The sequence below is a fragment of the Chiloscyllium plagiosum genome, chromosome 41, assembly GCF_004010195.1.
Source record: "Chiloscyllium plagiosum isolate BGI_BamShark_2017 chromosome 41, ASM401019v2, whole genome shotgun sequence".
NCBI lineage: Eukaryota > Metazoa > Chordata > Chondrichthyes > Orectolobiformes > Hemiscylliidae > Chiloscyllium > Chiloscyllium plagiosum.
The window spans coordinates 3,804,063-3,824,355 of NC_057750.1; the positions used below are offsets into that span (position 1 = coordinate 3,804,063).

General features: G+C 40.2%; 2 protein-coding genes across 2 annotated transcripts in view; one reads left to right on the forward strand and one right to left on the reverse strand.

The window, feature by feature from the left end:
* Positions 1 to 17,452, reverse strand: LOC122542757 (serine/arginine-rich splicing factor 5-like). Its single transcript, XM_043680761.1, has 8 exons — positions 17,302 to 17,452; positions 15,475 to 15,621; positions 11,480 to 11,550; positions 9,047 to 9,151; positions 6,383 to 6,452; positions 3,630 to 3,703; positions 2,499 to 2,609; positions 1 to 1,710 (listed from the first exon to the last, which is right to left on the reverse strand). The coding sequence occupies exons 2-8, from the start codon at positions 15,598 to 15,600 to the stop codon at positions 1,413 to 1,415; spliced, it is 855 nt and encodes a 284-aa protein (XP_043536696.1). The 5' UTR covers positions 15,601 to 15,621; positions 17,302 to 17,452; the 3' UTR covers positions 1 to 1,412.
* The window catches only part of ccdc97 (coiled-coil domain containing 97), a 19,390-nt gene continuing 15,561 nt past the window's right edge, over positions 16,465 to 20,293 (forward strand). The window contains exon 1 of the mRNA XM_043680759.1: positions 16,465 to 16,483. The gene's annotated coding sequence lies outside the window, so the exon portion shown is untranslated. The remainder of the gene's footprint in view (positions 16,484 to 20,293) is intronic.

Below are 20,293 nucleotides of genomic sequence, written 5' to 3' on the forward strand. Positions count from 1 at the left end.
TGACACTTGTAACTAATTTTTAATGCAGTACCATTTCTTGCTACAAGGAATGATAGCGATACACAGCCTGTATGTAGTACACAATAGACTAAACGAGCAGGAGACAGTAAAGGTACATGGAACATTGGGCAATATAGTTTCTGTATAAAATTGTTAAGTACAAACATCTAAATTGGTGTACATTTGTTGTTCCTTCCATTTAAATTCCAATGCAGAGCAACATTCCAGGTTGGTTCTCTAGCAACTAGTTAAGAGGATGGGTCACGTTAAATATAAATTTATATATATTTTAAAACAATGTGAAATGAACCAAATAAAGCATGAACTATTAACACACGTGAATCAAAAACTATATATACATTTTTTTCCCCTGCTACACTCCACCGCCAACCCCACAAGCTGCCTCCCTCCACTTGGTGTGCAGGTTAAAGAAAGCCAAACTAACTCAGCAATCACAAACCCAGGGCTTCACATTAAAAGCAAATTCCAAGTGCAAGTACAGCAGGGTTCTCTAAAGGCAGGATGCAACTGTGCGCTAGTCTGGCACAAAATCCAAAAGAACTAAACCACTGCTTTATGAAACACAAAACTAAAAAAGGAAAAAAACTTTAAAAATTGTCCCTGAACCAGTAGCAATTCAAAGAAAGAACCGACCCAACCTGGAAAGGTTTCCTGTAAAACATTTTGAATATTTTAACCCCCTCCGCCCTCTTGTGGAAAGGACGACAGGCTCAGCCATTTTGTACAAAGCTTTAAATGTTGTTTGTGCTGGTGAAACAGTGGCTTGATTCGAGTTTAGATGCAGATAGTTTGAGAGTTAAAATACTTTTGGTTTTCAGCAGTTTCCTCAATAAATGGAAGCACTTTCACCTTTCAACAGATCCATTTCATTAGAACCATACTTCAAAAAGACTCAGACTGGCCAATTAGTTAGGTGACCAAACTACAGATTTCAATTAGTTACTTAATGGTTTTATAATGGGGCACTCAAATTTGGGCTTTATAAACCTGTCATCTTCCCTAAATAATTCTTGTTTGAAACTCCATACTTCATGTAAATTGTCTAGACGCTCCGATTGTTCCAGCTAGGGAAACTCTCAATCCCACACATTGAAATGTGAAGTGACTGAATCCCCTCAGACAAGTCCCAGTGATCACCACCAGAAGCAATGGTACAGCCTGGTAAACAATACTAGACAAAATTATGATCAAGCCTTTCTTTTCAACGATATATTACTTTAAATCAGATGTCTGTATTTGAATGGGCTCAAAGTTAGAATTGTTTGCATGAAATAAAAACCGAAGTACTTAAACCCCAAACCCAGCATCAGACAGAAAAAAAAATCAAAATGAGGCCAACATTTCATAGAAAATCTTTAGCAAATTATAAAAACACTTCTACAACACGGTGGTTACTCTGCACTGTTGACAGGGGACTGCTCCCGAGAACCAGACCAGGAACGGGTCGATTTAACAGGAGAATTTGATCGCGACCTCGACTGGGTTGGTTTCCTACGACGTTTGACCTCAGGCGAACGGCTCAGTGAGCGCGATTCATTCCTCTGCCGCTTGCTATCACGAGCGGGCGACCTGCTCCGGGAACGAGACCTGCTACGGCTTGGGGAGCGGCTTGCAGATCTTGAAGCGCTTCTAGAGCCCTTATAGCTGCGGGATCTTGAAGAGCTTCTAGAGCGGGATCGTGTCCAAGACCTGAAAAAGCAAAGGAGACAGTGTAAGGAACAATTCATTACTTAGCAGGTTTATAATCGTAAACTCTGGACAGGACATAGCAAGAACTAAGGAATGATAGCAATGTATAAGCTAACTTCCCCATGAACATTCACTATTCCCCCCCCAGTGTCTCATAATACATACTGTCAAATACTCTTCTACTGATGTTATTAGAGCAGAAGGAACAAAGCTACAGCACTGCAGCTCTCCCAAATGCACGGAGGGACCACTACAAGTTGACTATACTGTTGCAATGTTTCAAAAAAATAGCAATGGAGTGACCCAATGGTGGGTGATACCAGCCAAAGGATCAGCAGAGGACATAGAAAATTGTATTTAAGCTTCTTGAAAACATAATACAGAAAGTCAATTCTGTATTCTAAATGGAACAAAGCAAATATAACTTTACCTCAGTACCAAAACTTAAAAGCAGTTAACGCAAAATACTTTGCCACAGTGAAGTAAAGATCAGAGCTGCAGAGCAGTGGAATTAATTAGGTCCACTAAAGATGCAATACTTTGAACAGTGTACATTTTGACACTTCATTTTTCAAGTCGATTCTATTAGATTGATGAGGAATGTGCTCTTCAGACACTGAAATGTGTCCAGTCTCAATCTGCAGACTTGCATAGCACCACAAATTAATGTTCTCTAATGAAGCATCATTTAGTTACACCCTCATACCCTTTTAAAACAAAAACAATTTTAGAAACAGAAATCCAGCTAAGCAGGGGCTAAATTTACATTTTACTGCACTGCTGAATACCTGTGGCGTCTTGGCTCCTCAATCAATTGGACCCTCCGGCCACTGATTTCTTTTCCATCCAGTTTATCAATTGCATTTTTCAAATCACTGTAAGAGGCGAACTCCACAATACTGTTAGGAATAAAAAAGCCCAGATTAGGACAGTAATATGGGATAACAACAACTTTGAAACAAGGAAAATTTCTATTTGCACAACTGTTGTGAAATTTAACAGCACTTCAGATTAAAATTTAAACTATTACGGCTTAATGTTAAGTGATGGTTTTAATTCAGCATAAATCTTTTCAACCTTTGTCATTTCCCTCAACTCCATGCTTAGGTCTCCAATTTTGATTTCATTCTTCCAATGGTCTGTTTCTATGCTTGTACAGCTCTATAACTGTCACAAACCTACCCAATCAGAAGTGGCAAGCCAGAAGATAATAGGCTCTTCTCCCCACCCAGTTACCCTCAAAATCTAAAGATTCACTTTAGTCCCATTTCTTGCAGCAGAATCCAGATGGATAAAATTCTTACATCTGCCCTGACATCATCTCCCTCATCATCAACACTGCCTGATGCTGTCAGACTGCTTGTTCAACATTCAGGCTCTGATAAAGCATAATCTCCTCCAGATGGGTATTGGAACACCAAAGCTGTTGTCACAAATACCAGACCCTTGCTTATGACTTTATTCTCCTCCCTGGTCGCTTAGACTGAACCAGCACAAGATGAGAGTCCTATCCAACTGCACTGAACATCCAAGCTTATACTATACCAGTTTTATTTCAAGGACAATCTACTCCAGAAAGATGATTTTTTTTCAGCCCCCCTTCAGACTCAACCTTCCTCACAGGGAAATAAACTGATGACTAAAAAATTCATTTCCAACACTTCCCAAAAATCTACTATTCTGACCAAAGATTTGACCACCATTTGATATCAGACAGGGTCATTATGAAGCGTTTGTAACATTTTTGTATAACAGATTACGTTAAATGTGCACAGGATGACATTGTAACAGTGATGATGCCTATTCAGATGCTCATACCTGACTGGTCAAATTTCAGGTTCATGATCACAATGGAAAACATTGGTAAGGTAACTAGCAGATTGCCACTTTCCTTACAATTGCTTTTACTGTTGTCTTACCCTTCATTATTATGGACTCTGTGAGCATCAGTGAAGGTCACTTCACCAGCCTGGCGCATGATGTCCTTCAGATCCTACAAACAGGAAAATCCTTTCAGACGTAATCCAGAAAGAAACCTTACACTGCAAAATCATATCAGTTACAACAGTCTCAGAATTGGGATGTCATGCTATAGGGCTTACTTTGACTAAGTAAATGACAGCATGGGTGAGCAGTTGCACGTAGTGTTTACCACTCGCTTATAGCTTACCCAGAGCTCTACCCATCAGTTTAAATAATTGACACCTGCCTGGTAACAAAACTAGACCTAAACTTCCTTTAACGATTTTCCAAAACAGAAGACAAAAAATCCAGCACACACATTATGTATTGTCCAAGATGACTAAGTTGGAAAAATTGCTACAATTAATCGGGACTCAAAACTCAATGGTCTGAATAAAATTCAAAAGTATTATTCATAACTGCCACAATCACCAGGATTCTTTTGATTCATGTTCAACCAAACAAGGAAAATAATAATTTGGTTGGTGACAGCTTTAATCACTTATAAAAATTCAATTGTCACAAAAGGGAAGTAGTGAAAAATCCCTTTCCAAACTTGTCAATGAAGTAGCAGTCTACAAAGAAAACTACTGCTGCGTTTTGTGCACTTTTTCAATATCACTAGTAGCATTTTCAAACCACCTTTACTCATTTAAACTTTGTCAGGGTTAGAAAGGGAGATCTAAGCACTTTGTTTCCATTTCCTTCATGCTACGTGCTTCACTGGTTTCCTGTAGAAATTAATGCCAGCTTTTGCCTCAATCCACATAGCCGCTAAATCAGTAAGACATGCAATGATCATATCAGGGGACCATTGATCCCTGGAAGCATAAATATTGTAGTAATATGAACAATATCATGACATCCCTATTCAACACATTAAAAAGTTAATACATTTTAATTAGCGCTGGGTTACCCAAACAATTAGTTTTAGGCAACCATCCATGCCCTATATGATGCATCTAAGCAATGGGTGCACCCACTCAATACAATACCCTCTCGATACAGCTTCTTGGGACATGGCCCTCCCTCAGTGGCACCGAATGTGCCTGCCACCCTGGGTAAAGTACCACCAATAATCATGGGTTGTGTGAAGGCTCGGACACCTCACAAGTCAATCTCCTGCCAAGCCTCCAAGCGAGATCGACACGGTTTTTTTTTCCTTACACCAGGACTGGGGATGCGACAGGTGTCGATGCCATCGGTGACCCTAGGATCAGTACAACCCAGAACCCGCGTCCAGCTGCCTGAATAATCGTGGGAGCCGACTGGCAAATTAGTCAACACGGGACCTTTTCCAGATACCGGACGCGACAACACGAGTAAAGGGAACTCCTGGTCAAAATGCGAATGACCTCACGACAAGCTGCTAAACAAAGGTTTTCAAATTTAGTCAAATAGTCATTTATTTCCAATCAAACAATATTAAGCCATCAGATTTACATACAGTCTATATTCACAGTTAAATTGGCTTCTCCATTAATATTTTATATCAGAAATATAATGGCAATTCATATTACATTGGTGCAGAATACCATTAGATTTCATCAATATTTAATTTGTGTCTCCCTAGATCATACTTTCACAAAAATAACCCAAAAATAGAAACATCATGCAACATTCTGCGCGGGTATTATCCATATACTATTTTCTTAAAATGGACCATCCACCTGGCAGAATACAGTTAACACAACAATCAGAACAGTGGGCCTAAGTCTGGGTGCAGAGCACAGACTGACATCAGGAAGCATTCCCTCCAAGTGACCAATACCTTGAATGCTCTTCTCAGAGACAGCAAAATTTCTCCTGTTGTGCAAGCCATTAAACATTTACTGGGAAGTCTGAGGACAAGGTGGTAACAAAGTGGGACAGAAAGCACAGGGGGAAATGAAAAGCAGAAGATTCCTCGGAACTTACTCTTAATATGGTGCATCAAGACGAAATCCGGACTCAATTATCTCACGTCTAATTGCCAATTTTAATACAAACCGTACATACCAAGTGGCAGATAGGAAGACGTCAAATTGTGTGCACTGATTGTGAAAATGGACATCCATATGCAGGATAGCATTTGAGACAAAGGTACAATTATGCAAATGAACTGAAAACATAGGTGACGCAGTATAAATGGTGCTTTACCACATTATCACAAGCAAAGTAGATTAGGCTAATCCTCTGCTGTCATCAGTATCCTGCCACAGGAGTTTGGATGAGATTCCAGCTCTATTCTATAGAATGCTTTATCAGGGTGCCGTAAGCCACTCGATCAAAGACGTCAACAAAATCTTGCAGCAAATTTCTGATCTTCTGGTCATAAACACCTTACTAAAAAAAATCCAGAGAAAGTGTCCAAGCAATTCATGTAGGGAATGTAAGCACTCATTCCAGAAGCCACAGATACAAAGTCCACTGAACAATTTAAGGGAGAGATTCTTGCTTGAAAAACAAGCATTAAGAGACCAGGATTAAACATGGTCTAAGCTGTCAACGTTGATCAAATTCCAGTGTGGTCTCGATAGATGTATTCCAATTTCCATACAATATTTACACAAATAAACAGTCAACATGCAGGTTAAAGCAGGCTATGGGTTATATTTATGAAGTTATGACCCATGTGCATTTGACCCATGTCCATGTAAGCACACATATCTAAGTTTATTAAGTTTGGTAAATTCTTACTTTTTTGGAACATTGGAATATCTGCACCCACCTGCCAGCTAACACGGGAAGATAGATTCTTCACAATCAAACGGTAGTCCGTACGAACAGGAGGTCCATATCTGAAAATTCAGAAGTAGCAACTTATTGCAAGTAACAAAATATAATAACTGCATCACCAACACTGCTGCATATTAATCGCCAAACATGAAAGATACAAAAAACTAACAGTCGAGGCTCAACTCTAAATCACTGTCGAATCCATTACCTCCACTGGAGATACAGGCCCTAGTCTCTGCCTCAAGGGTCTGGATTGGGGCAGGTAAAACCATCAAGGTTTGTGCTCTCAGATGTTGCAGCCAAGGTCTTCATTTAATAATCCATCATTAAGGTGGTGGCAAGCTTTAATAGCTCCACTCTACCAAGGAAGACCCTGCTCAATTCATAAGACAAAGTAGCTCAGACATCAGATGGGCTAAATTCATGAATACATTACAAAAGGTTCTCTGTACTGGGAAGTGGCTAAGCCACTAGTAGCAGAGGTGATGCAAGGTAACAACTGCAGAATGATTGGCCATAATCTGTCAATATTTCCACAAATTATAAATAATGATACAATTACAGTAAATGACAGTTTAACTGGAGTGGCAGAAAGCTTCTTAGAAAGTATAATGCAGGACAGGACAAACTGATGCACACTGTCTCATTACGTAACAGACATTTAGATCAAATTGTGACTAAGTAGACAAAATGGTTGATGAGGCTAATGCAGTTGATGTGATGCACACCGACTCCAAAAGACATTTGATGAAGTGCCACATTGGTGAGCTTGACAGTAAAGTTGAAATCTATGGAATAAAAGGATCAGGGACAGCACAGGTGAAGTTGGTAGAGTGTCTGGGAATACTAGTAGACGGTGATTTCTTAGGAGGGAGAAAGTATAAGTGGTATTTCATGTGGTCAGTATTACTTTCGCTGCATTTCGCGATCTACATTAAATCTCTCAGATTTGGACGCAAAGGATAATTTCAATACCACAAAATGATACAACTCAAGTTTTGTGAACTGCCAGAAGAGTGATAAACTCAGGACATAGGCCGGTGGAAAGAGCAGTCACGTGCTAGTGAAATATATTGTTCAGAATTACAAAGTGATTTAGCTTGGTTGAGTGCAGGACAGGCAATATAATAGGCAGGAACAAAAAGATTGGGTGTGAGCATCTACAAACCACGAACTTGGCAGGGCAGTTTGAGAAAATGCTTCTAAAAGCAGCATATATGAAATCCTGGATTTTATAAACATAGGCACAGAGGTTAAAAACCAACTTCACAAAACATGTTGGTTCCACCTCAACTGGTGCTCAGAATTGGACACTTTCCGAAGTATGAGAAGGCATTGAAGTTGCAGCATAAAAAATTTTCAAGCATGGTTCTAGGGACAAGAAACTTTAATTTCAAGAGCAATTTGGAGAAGTTGGGGATAATTTCCTTTAAAAGGTTAAGTAGAGATTTGACAGAGGTATTCGGGGGATCTGTAGTCCGTGTGGACGACAGATTCAGTAGTGGCTTTCATAATGAATTGAATAACGAATACAAGGGAAAATACTTGTTGGGCTACAGGGTAAGAGAACCATTGTTACTCTTGCCTTGTTGGGCTACAGGGTAAGAGAACCATTGTTACTCTTGCAAGAGGAGAAAGTGAGGACTGCAGCTGCTGGAGATCAGAGCTGAAAATGTGTTGCTGGAAAGGCGCAGGTCAGGCAGCATCCAAGGAGCAGGAGAATAGATGTTTCGGGCATGAGCCCTTTCCTGAAGAAGGGCTCATGCCCGAAATGTTGATTCTCCTCCTCCTCGGATGCTGCCTGACCTGCTGAGCTTTTCCAGCAACACATTTTCAGTTTTACTCTTGCAAGAGTCAGTACTAACCCGATGGGCCAGTTGGACTCGCTCTGTGCTGTAACCATTTATGAGTCAATGATTGAGCTCCCACAACCTTGCTGGAAATCAATCTACAGAAAACCCAGCCCGGTCACAGCATAGCAGTGAAAGTCCATAAGGTGAAGAATGGTCAGTTTGAATAGACTGTCGAGTTCTGAAGTTGAGGGAAAGGGAAAATAGCAATTCAACTTCCAAATATCATCCAAAGCTCAAAATGCTGGATGCACTCAACAAAGCTTCAACAGAGAGGGAGAGCAGAATTTCTCAAACCAATAAACTTCCATCAGAAAGACAATACGTTACGAGATGTACAGCACGCAGAGGTAGGAAAAGGACAGAACAAGAGAGAAAAGGAAGAAAAGACAGCCATGATAGTTCAAGGTAAAAGGCAAACATGAGGAGAACAGCAGAGAACAAGGGATGAGTTTGCAGGGGACATGTAGATTGTTAAAGCAGAATGCTACAGGGTGTGGGAACATGTGAAGGAGAAGCTATGTGCATGCAACAGTGTATATTTGCACCATGTTTGGGTATTTTGAGATGGGGGAGGGGGGGGGCGGAGAACAGGGATAGGAAAGCAGTCAGCTAGACTCTGGGCAAGGTTCTCCCTGCTGATTGCACAAATATGTGCCAGTGTTGTGGTGAATGTACTATTCCAATACACAATCTGCAATACTACTCCATTAGTATTTAAAACACCTCCCAACATTTTGTTTAATAAATTATTGTATTTAAGCCTCTTTATCCTTACCCAGTTTTCCCCAACCCATCCCATTTACCTTAGTCCACTGCTTCGCTCACTTCTGGGGCGGTAATAGTTAAACCTTCCACCAAACCTGCCCCCTCCTCTCCGAGGTGGTGCTTTTGCAAGCTCCACAGTGATCCTAGAGAATATTAAAGGAAATTCAGAAAACAAAACTGCACACAAATCAGGCAAGACAATCTTGAAATTTTACAGTACATAAGCTTTTGCAAACAGAATCCTTAAAAACGAAACCAAACATTTATTCAGTCCCCGGATAATCACTGGGTCAGCTTGCATTCACTGCCCATTCTTAGATGCCCCTTGAGAAAAATGACAGTTTTGTGCCACTACAGATCTTATAGGTACTGTTATGAAGGGAGTTCAGAATTTGGACCCAGTGACAGTGAAGGTACAACGATATATTTCCTAGTCAGGAAAGCATGTGATGTGGAGGAGAACTTGCACCTGCTGGTTCTACCCTTCCAAAAAGCAGAACCCACATATTTAGAAGACGCTGTTGCAAGAGCCTTCATGCATCACTGTAGTTCACCTTGTATTGATGCACCATAATGCCACTGCACACCAGCGGTAGAGGGAGTGAACGTCCAAACCAGTGGATTGGTGATCAAACAGGCTGCATTTCTCAAACAGGCTGCATTTCTTCAATTGTGCCAAGCTTCAACAGGTGGAGCTGCACGCCTTCACACAAGTAGAATGTATTTTAACTCACTCCTGATGTGTGCATGTAAACAGCAGACAGATCTGGAGAGTCCAGAAAAATGCTATGTACTGCAGAACTTCTAGCTTTGACCTGTTCACGCAACCATAGTATTTACATGCTAAGTTGAGCTGAGTTTCTGGTCAATGGCAACACCCAGGATGTTGCCATTGCGGGTTTGGCAGCTGTAATGACAATGTCATGGAGAAGTTTAGATTCTTCCTTGTGAAATATTCACTGTGCCACATAATGTTATCTACTACTACTGACGCACACCTTAATGCCTGGCTTCAAATCAACATGAAATGCCTCATTACCAAAAGCAGTGAAGAGTGAACATTTTGCATTCAGTGAACATGCACACTTGTGACCGTATGTCTGAGCGAAGGTGAATGACAAAGCTGCTAAAACAGATGACCCAAGAACGTATGCTAAGGAACTCCTCCAGTGCCATTGCCTGGACTGAAAGTGATTGACTAACAAGCATGTTCCTTTGCACTAGACATGACAAATCATTAGAACATTATCCCCTTGATCTACACAGACTTCAGTTTTCCTACAATCCTTGACATTACACTTGGTGAAATGCTACCATGTCGTCAAAGACTGTCACTCACGTCAAGTTCAGTTCTTCTGTGCATACTTGGACCAAGGTCATTATGAACTGAGTGAATCTGATAAATTGAGTAGCGAGCAGCTTATTGCTGAATGAGTCACTTGATGAGCACTCAATGACCCTATCACTTTGCTAATGATCAGAGTAGTTTAATAGGGTTGTAACTGGCTACTTGGATTTGCCCTGCTTTTAGAAGACCAAACATAGCTGGGTAATTTTCCACATTGGTGGGTAAATGCCAGTGCAAATATTGTACTGAAATGGTTTGGCTAAGGACAAAGCCAGTTTTGGACCTCAAGTCTTCAGTACTATTCTGAATAGTGGCAGGGAACATAGCTGGTGCAGTATCCAATTTCATCAGCTGTTTCTTTGTATTGTGGTTGAAGGTGGTCACAAATGCTTCAGGCTTTTCTCTTGCATGTGTTAAATAAAGTTTCTTAAATCAGGTACAACAGTAATAAGGATGCCTTTTAACGAGAATTTGATAGGTCCTCATGCATTTTGAAATAATTACATTCCTAAAATGAGGGACCCCTAGAAGGAGCTCATTTATTGAAGTTATCAAGTCCAAAAACTACAAAGATTGGAAGATCCCGATCCCACACCAATGAGTAAGAACAAATTACTGCAGATGCTGGTATTTATACTGAAGAAAAATGCTCAAGATCACAGCCGGTCAGACAACGTCCACCGAGAGAGCAATCTAAAGTTGAATTTAGAGGACTCTTCATCAGCCCTGAAGCTTCAATGTAAACACATACTTTAGAAATTTCAACTGAAAACCCATGCTTTGCCCATGTAGCAATTTCATGAAAATTTTTAATAAAACAGGATTCACATCTTTCACTACTGATCTTGGAATTAGAACACTGTGCAAAATACACTTGCACTTTTTAGCCAATTCAGATTTAATCAAGAATAACAGACATGAACTTTTTTTGGACTAATGAAAATCAACCCCCAACATTTAATCATTGTCCTTGACTTACAAACATGAATAATGAAATTGAGGAATTTGCTGAAATTTACTACAATCCTAAAGAGTTGAAGGCTGATGGAATATGCACAAGATTCAACCTCCTCTTCCTCCACATCATACGTGCATTGATTATTCTGACTGTTGAAAAACCTACCTCTCCCGGAACAGTTCCTTCCCATTCAGCTCATAAACTGCATCATCAGCATCCCGGGCATCATCAAATTCCTAAACAAGGATAGCAAGAATCCAATTTATTAAAAAAAGTTAAATAATTTTATGAATGGTTTCACAAAATCACAGCTTGCATACCAGAGTCAATCCAAGGGAGAGGAGCTCAAATTCTACTGAGACCAAAAATAAAAAATTCAGAAGCTGGGCCATTGTGAAAATAACCAGCTCAGAAACATCCTTCACAAGGGAATACACCGCCTTGTCTTTTTTGTACTCGAGTCATCATTTTTGAAAGTCAACAAATTACAAGCAATATTCACAGGCAGAGAACAAGTCAAAAAACATTGTTAATTCAGGGAACAACTTTACTGCAGAAAACAGTAGTACGCTTTGTCATTGTTTCTTTCGTACATGACTAACCAACCCAAGACCCAGACTGTTTAATAGCCCTTTTACTGCCACTGACATCAAAATCCGCTGTACCATGCAGTGAAATTCCATTTCCCCAAAGGAACATGCAGCTGCAATCTAGTCTTAAGTTATAGTCTTAGTGGGTAACATTAGAGAAAGATCTAACTACATATTCTAATTAAGACTGTTTGCATCACCACAAAAGCAGTCAGGACTAATCATTAAAATCTCAAACTTAAGAAAATTCACTGAAAGGAAAGATGGACAAGGCTGATTTACATATCATTGCCAACTCTCCGTTAGGCATGACAAATCATTGAAACTGTTGATGCTAGGTTTGTATCCAGATGAAGTGAAATTTACTTTCAAAAATGATTAGTAAAATCACTGAACGTAAATGCTTATTGCCATCATGGACTCAAGTTATAAAAACAAACATTTCACATTAATGCTCATGGTAAACAAGAATCATGAGTTAAAATATTCAGAACGCCTACATTTCTGCATTACACTGGCATTAAGAACTTCACGTTCTCCAGCACCATTAATAGTATTAAAAAATAAATTGAAGTGTTCGAAGCTCAGACAAGATTTTTAAAGTTTTGTTACACGTACCTGGAAGACCACAGCAAATTTACATTAATTGTTTTGCACTGGTTATCTGGGAAAGAACCACTGCAGGCCTTATAATTATGCTTAGAGCGGTTACAGAGAGAGCTCCAAAGTGATGACCCAAGGTTATTCATCTAGATTAGGACAACATTCAATTCACAGAGAAGCTAGAATGCCCTGGCACTTCCCTATGCTGCAGAGTCCTTGGATGCGGAAGGTCAGACAGTCGGACAAGATTTTCAAATGAACTGCTACCATGCATCCATATAGATTGGAAGTGCTGCAATGGCAAGAGAGATCCTCCATCTTGATGGTATTGTGCTGTTTATATTCTTGCAATGATCCAGATAATGGATTATTCACCACACTGCTACATAGGCCTGATGGATAGTGAGTAAACCCTAAAAGGATTAGCAACTCGGAATACCCATTATTTTATATCTTTGTGGTATAACAGTTAGTCCAGTCCATATCTGGTAACATCCACTGCCCCAGATCTGGAGCAACTGATGTTGCATTAGCTGAAGATTACAGAAGCATGTTCCAAGCCCCTAACAGCCCAATTCGAGTAACCAGTTTTCCTACAGCCATACAAGCATTTAATTAACCAAAGGGTTATGAACTGAGCTTAACACCCAAAATGGCAGCAGGAACATGGGAAGAACAGCACTTAAAACTCTGAACTCTCTCCCTGAGAGCACTGTATGTGTACATCCCCATGGACTGCTATGGTTCAAGGCAACTCATTGCAACCACCTAAAGGACAACTAGGAAGGGACAAGAAATACTGGATTAGTTAGTGTCACCCAAATCCCAAGGAAGAACAAAAACCACCTCATTCGCAATCTTACGAAGGAGGACGAGCTGCTCCCCTGCAATAATATCCTAGCAACTAGTGTCAAGTCAACTACAAACATTCTACCAGATAGTACTCTAGCTATGGAAATTATTTTTTTAGTTTGGCTGCTGCAAGGGTGCCATGGTATCATTTATTTCAATGTTACTCCGACCTTGCCTTTTGCACATTGACAACAGGATCCAAATTGTGACAGAATCTAGCAGAACCAAAAAGGAAGGCAGAAACTGATGTCACTATTAGTGATTGTGAATGGGCAAATATGGATGCAATTGATTGTTTTAACTCAACACACTATGCCAGTCTTCAATGTCATCAGGCAGATCTCAAGGTCACAATTCTACAGGGAACGTTTAGCTAGATCAGGAGCTATAACTGGTCAAGAGTACATAGCTACAGGTGGGATGGCATAATGCCCCAGTTCCTGGTGCGGCTAAACCACAACCCATGGTTCAAAAGGTCACATCTTCCTACAGTATCTCTAGCATGCCTACTTTCTTTGTAAAGTATCCTCAGGTTTAGATTATTCACCATATGGTTTACACAAAATAAAGTCTGACTACTGCAAAAAGTGCAGACAAGACATCTCAGAAGCACTGAAATTTGTGCACCAGGATCCTGACCCAAAACTAGTGTTAGAACTGCACAGTGCAGCATCTACCTAATGGGAATCAGTGAAACTCTGCTGTATTTGACTTCAAATTCTACAAATAGAATATAAAAATATAGACCAAATTTCATTATAAAAGCTAATGGATAAGGAATGATTCATTATACTTCAGTAGCAATTCTATGATAGCGAAATGCTTCAGAAACACACTGAAGTCATGACAAATAGTGTTTATAGAGGTGAAGGTTTTCTGTCCCTTTTCCATGAAATATCCATGCGCTGTACCTGTCACAAAAGCAACCACTTAACATGGTTGGTCAAGCAATGGAATGGTGCCAACAAAAACAAGACCGAATTATCTACATGGTTGCCCCGGACAGATTGTTTACTTGGTACATTTGGGATGAGAGTTGACACAAAGTCAACAGAGGAGGATCTGGTTGCAAAATGAAATTTATCAGAATGTTTTAAGGCTTATGTCGTCAGTTCTCAAACTGGATACAATGCATCAACTTTAGTGGAATTCACACTAGGCTACATCATTCAAATACACCAAACTTGGCAAAGTATCTCTCTTCAGTTCCTCAGGAGCTGAATCGACAAGCATATTCTGAGCACAGAACACCTGCCTGGGTAAGATCAGTTTGTATGTAATATTTCTGCCATGCAAAGTTCATTTGTAACATGAATGCTGCCGGTTACCCCTCCACGAGATTCAGTTCATCACGCCTACCACCACTTACCTGAAACAGCCATTTAAGTGTGGTTGCAAATGAAACAGCATAGAATCCATGGTGTGGAAACAGGCTATTCAGCCCAACAAGTCCACACCAACCCTCTGAAGAGCATTCCAACCAGATCCCTATGCTATGTCTGTAACCCTGCATTTCCTGTGGCCAACGCACCTAACTTACACATCCCTGAACATTATGGGCAATTTAGCATGGCCAATCCAACTAACTTGCACGTGACTGCAGAAGGAAGCGGTAGCACCCTGGGAAACCCATGGACATGGAGAGAACGTGCAAACTTCCCACAGTCAATTATTTGAGAAGAAACAATAAGATAAGGCTAAAACATCATCTCCATCACAATGAAATTAAGTAACTGAAACCTCCCACCTACTTGTAAAATCACCTTGATATATTAAAGAATAATATCTACTAATGAACAACTGTTTTAATATGGTAGAAGAGAGTCTACTTCAGCAGTTTCCTCAAATGAAAATTTTCGATCTCAGTCAGGCTGTCACCATGCATAATTATCCAAATCAGGAAAGAACATTAAAACAATATGAAATTAGAGGTTACATCCATATAAGGACAGCAAGATGTTTCTCAGATATTACAGGGAACTTTCAATTTCAAAATTTAAACACATCACTGGTAACAATTTTAAAAAGTGATCCCACATTTTATTAAAAACTATTTTAAAACATCAAGTCACAGGATAAAATCCAGGAATCTGCAACAAGTGGCAGCATACTCACCACAAACCCAAAGCCTCTCTTCAGGTCAATTTCACGGATACGTCCATAACCTTTGAAGAACTTTTCCACATCACGTTCTCTCACCTGAGGACTCAGGCGACCAATAAACACACGGCAACCGTTCATTTTGTAATGATTTTATACAGCCTGAAAGAATATTGTAATAATGTTGCACTGTTAAAACCAGAATCTCAGACTTGCTGTAAAAGCTTACCAGTTACAAGTAAGGCAGTATATGACCACTAGCTGAAAGAGACACTACAGTTCAATAGATGAAGTGCAAATAACTTGTAATCAACTCAAGGTCAGGTTGGCAACTTGCCCAATTGCAATTCCACAGTACTTAACAGAGAACATAGAGCAAACCTCAACTGCTCCATCTTTATTATGTTAAGTAGAAATTCATATAAACAGACCTGCACATTGAATAACTACAATTAAAATTTACTAATCTTCAGACGACAAGCTGTTAACCTAAAGGAATTGCCAGCACTAAAGTTAGAGAAAGCAAGGCAGCATATTCACACAAGGAGGATCTTGAGAAGTTGGAAACAATTAGCGACTGCTCTGGATGCCAGATTACACATAAGCAAAACAATGAAAGATTGGTCAGTTATTGAGCGTAAACACTAACGTATGTTCTAGGCACTGAACTGGTTCAGTGATTTGAATTATAAATCAAGGATCATTATTTCCTTGTTGCAGCTTTCAAACCATTATCAAATTCAACATCTGACCCCATAAACTGCATACATTAGTTAAGCAAAGTTTAACTCCTATTGCAAACATCTAATGTGATTAAGAGGTAGCCTCATAGCATATCAACCTTCAGACTCCACTTTTTAAAAAAAATACTTGCAGCTGGTAGGGATTTTAAAATGGTATTTGCATATTGACTTTGCAACCTTTAGCACAAAGTGCACACTCTGTTGTACCTTGGCGTCCATCTTGCTTCAAGACGTTAAAAGCGACATTAATATACAACGCCAGCTTTTCCAGGCTTCCCAAGGTAAGGAACGTACAAGTTAAATTATAAACACGCCTTCTAAAGAACTTCGAGATAATGCTTCAATAGTTTGAGGCGGAAAATTCTGTAATTCTAAATCACTACCAACATCTGCATTTCTCCTTGTATGCGATATTTAAAAAATTCTACTGCCCCATTAATCTTGTGATTATCTGACATTTGTATCATCTTGTTATCTCTGCTACCAGCAGAAACAATTTATCGCTATTTAACTCAATAGAGAAAGCTCGCTCGTTAACAAAAAAAAACGTCTCGGTATAATGCTGAAGAATATTATTTCCAGCTAGAAAAGGTTTAGTTTGTTTTTCACATAAAATCGCGCACCAACCGAACCGAGTTTACTAAAAATACAACGACGCCATCAGTCACCAGTAACCGCGAGGGTGTTTTTTCAAAAAACAACAAGGCAGCGCCACAATCAGAATCTAAACCAGATTTGAAAAATTCGACACCGTTAATGCCCCGATTAATCAAATGCCCTGAAGATAAAGTATTTTACATCTGATCAAGTTCTCGGTCGGTGCGGATAGGGGAAAAAAAAACGCCATGTGGGGTGGGGGGTGGGGAGCTCGTGCCGAAAGAGAAGGTTCCAGAAAGGAAAACAGTTAAATGATGAAACAGTGCAGCCAGAGGCGAATCGCCCTGCCCGCCCCTCCCCCACCACGAGGCCTACCTCCAGCCGCCGCCTCTCGGCACCAACTCGAGCAGCGGCAGCGACGCCCCGGAGCCGCGCCCCGACACGACGCGAACCCACCCAACCCCCCGAAAAAAAAAAGCCAGCCGCGACTCCCTCCGCTCACTCGCTGCCTCGCCGGGTGGTTCTCGGGATGGCTCTGCCGCCCTTCAGACTCTCGGCACTCGGTGATTTTTCTCTCTCACTCTCCTCTACCTCCTCCTCCGCCGCCGTCGACGCCGCTTCTTCTCCTCCTTCAGTCACTTGACGCCAACGTCACTGCAGTGAAACGGGGCTTCCCGTGCTCGTCTCTCGCTCTCCTCTACCTCCTCCTCCGCCGCCGTCGACGCCGCCGCTTCTTCTCCTCCTTCAGTCACTTGACGCCAACGTCACTGCAGTGAAACGGGGCTTCCCGTGCTCGGCTGCAGGGGCGGCGTTGTGACGTCAAGGATATGTTTCCCCACCTCCGCTGTCAATCACAAGCTTCACCCCGCCCCCTCCCTCGTTACTGTCGATCAACACACTGGATGTGCCAGGCCCAATCATTCCCCTCACTGCCTCAACCTAAAAACATGGAAAAAATAAGCACTACCGCACTTAGGTGGTAGTGTGGGGGTTAAAATAAAAAGGAAAAAAAAAAGAAAAAAAGAGAAAAAAAAGAAAAAAAAAGAAAAAAAAGAAAAACATGGAAATTAGGAACAGGATAACTCCATTCGGCCCTCGAGATTACTCTGCCATTCAGTCTGCTCATCCAACTCAAGACTGCTGCTTTATCCTCATTTTTGATCCCTTCAGCTCCAACTACTATATCCAACTCCCTTTTGAAATCATTCAATGTTTTAGCATTGACCACTTTCTGTGGTAACAAATTCCACAGCCTCACCACTATCTGCGTGAAGACATTTCTCCTTATCTGAGTCCAAAATGTTTTTTCTTATATCATTTGTAACTCATGGCTCTAGACTCCCCTATCATTAGAAACATCCTTCTTGCATTTAACCTGTCTGGTCCAGTTAGAATTTGGTTGGTTACCTTCACTCTTCTGAACTTCAACAAAAATAATCCTAACCGATTCAACCTTCCTTCATACTTTAGTCCTGCCAACCCAGGAATCATTCTGGTAAACCTTCGCTGCACCCCCTCTATTGCAAGAACGTCTTTCCTGTCATCTTGGGAAGTTGTAATGGTTCAGTTCTCTAATGGGTGCTACATTAGACAACAAATATTCATCTAATCCACCATATCCAATAATCTTTTAAGATTCTGGATAGCCTTGGGGTTGGGTAATTTGGTATGCCTTTAATCTTCTGGCATTATTCCTGCAGTTTGACAATGTGTCCCAAGAAACAAACGGAATCTTTAGACAATTCACACTAACCTTTAAGTATGGGCTGTTCCTATTGTAGACACTTTAAATTTGCATGCCCTCACTAATCATGCTCTTCAATAACTTCCCCATTGATTTTTGTATCATCCATGTGGCATGTGACTCTGTGAAGATCTCGTAAAATGTTTGACCTTAGTCTTTGGAAAATCATTGGTGCAATGCAATTCCAAATGAAAATTTGTTAAAACAAAATCTTTCAAGTGGAGTTATAATTGTGATTATGAACCTTGATTGCCAATCCAATGGCACTTGTGAAAAGCATTGAGTTCTGTGAAAAACCTGTTCTTGGCAACTGTGGACGAAGGATGAATTTCTTTTGTTACTGTCTTGTTGTATAAATTCAACACAGTTACAAATAGAACCATTAGACTTGGGTCTGCAAACCATACCTGAACACCACTTTGCTGGATTCCTGAGTAGAGAAATAACATTCTTATACAGCTTCTAGTGTTTTAATCTAGATCTCATTCAAAAGGTAGAAAAGCTCAAGAAACAAAAGCTAAAAGAATTCTTTTGTGAAAAGGAGTATCCAAATTTATTCTAAAAGTTCAGAAAGTCAAAATGTGAATACAGCATTGAACTTAGAAAGAATGCTAAACCTTTCTGCAATTCTACTCATGGCAAGATGCAGCACTCCTTCCCATATTACTTTTCTACTCTGGAATGAGAATTCCTGGTTGTGAAATACATGCGATCCTATTATCTGATGTCCCATGTTGTGACAATTCTATGGCTTTCACAGGCTTATTTTGTCCTGGTTTATATTTGTTAAGAAAGGATGACCGATTGTTCTGTTCATAGGCAAAAGTGAGGACTGCAGATGCTGGAAATCAGAGTTTAGATTAGAGTGGTGCTGGAAAAGCACAGCAGGTCAGGCAGCATCCGAGGAGCAGGAAAATCGACATTTCGGGCAAAAGCCCTTCAACAGGACTGTGCCCATAAAGTAAACAGCTTGTGAGGCCTTGGGTTTTTCTTTAAGTTGGAACACTAGAAGCAGGAGAGTGAGGACTGCAGATGCTGGAGAGTCAGAGTCGAAAAGTGTGGCACTGGAAAAGCACAGCAGGTCAAGCAGCATCCGAGAAGCTGGATGGGATCAAATTCCCACAGGACCAGGATTTTTAGTTTTAGATTTTCAGTAGCAGTTGCTGCTGGGGTCTTGAAGCTGAGGTTGGAAGCTGTTTTTTTCTGTCTGTTACAGCTAAAAGCTGGGATTCTTTTCCCGCTGTTAAAATTGAATGTGCAACGATCTATTTTAATGAATTTGCCTTTACCAAGGGTGTGTTTATGGGATGTAACTATAATGGAACAGTTAATGTTTATAGTTAAGTAATCTATTGTTCTATTAGGTTTTCCAATAGAGTAAAGTTGTTATTCCAATTTCTTTTTTTGTATTTTCTTTATATTAAGTATTGTGTATGAATCAAGTGTAGATGTTTTGCTTCAAGTCTCGTAGTTTGACCAATTGGATTGCATCCAGAATGCAATGCCTGGCACTTACCTTTAAAATAAGAAAAAGTTAGATTTTAGGCTATCTTCTTAAAATTTTGAGGGGTTTTGGATTGGTCCATAACAGTATATTGTAAAATTGTTTATATTATACTTTTTAATGTTGGTGTGATCGCTCTGGACCATGTACCTGAGTTTCTGTAAACTGTAACCAGCGTTTTGCCAAGTATGACTCTCAATTTAATAATACTGCAACACGTCCTCCTACATCTAACTTGAAAATCAA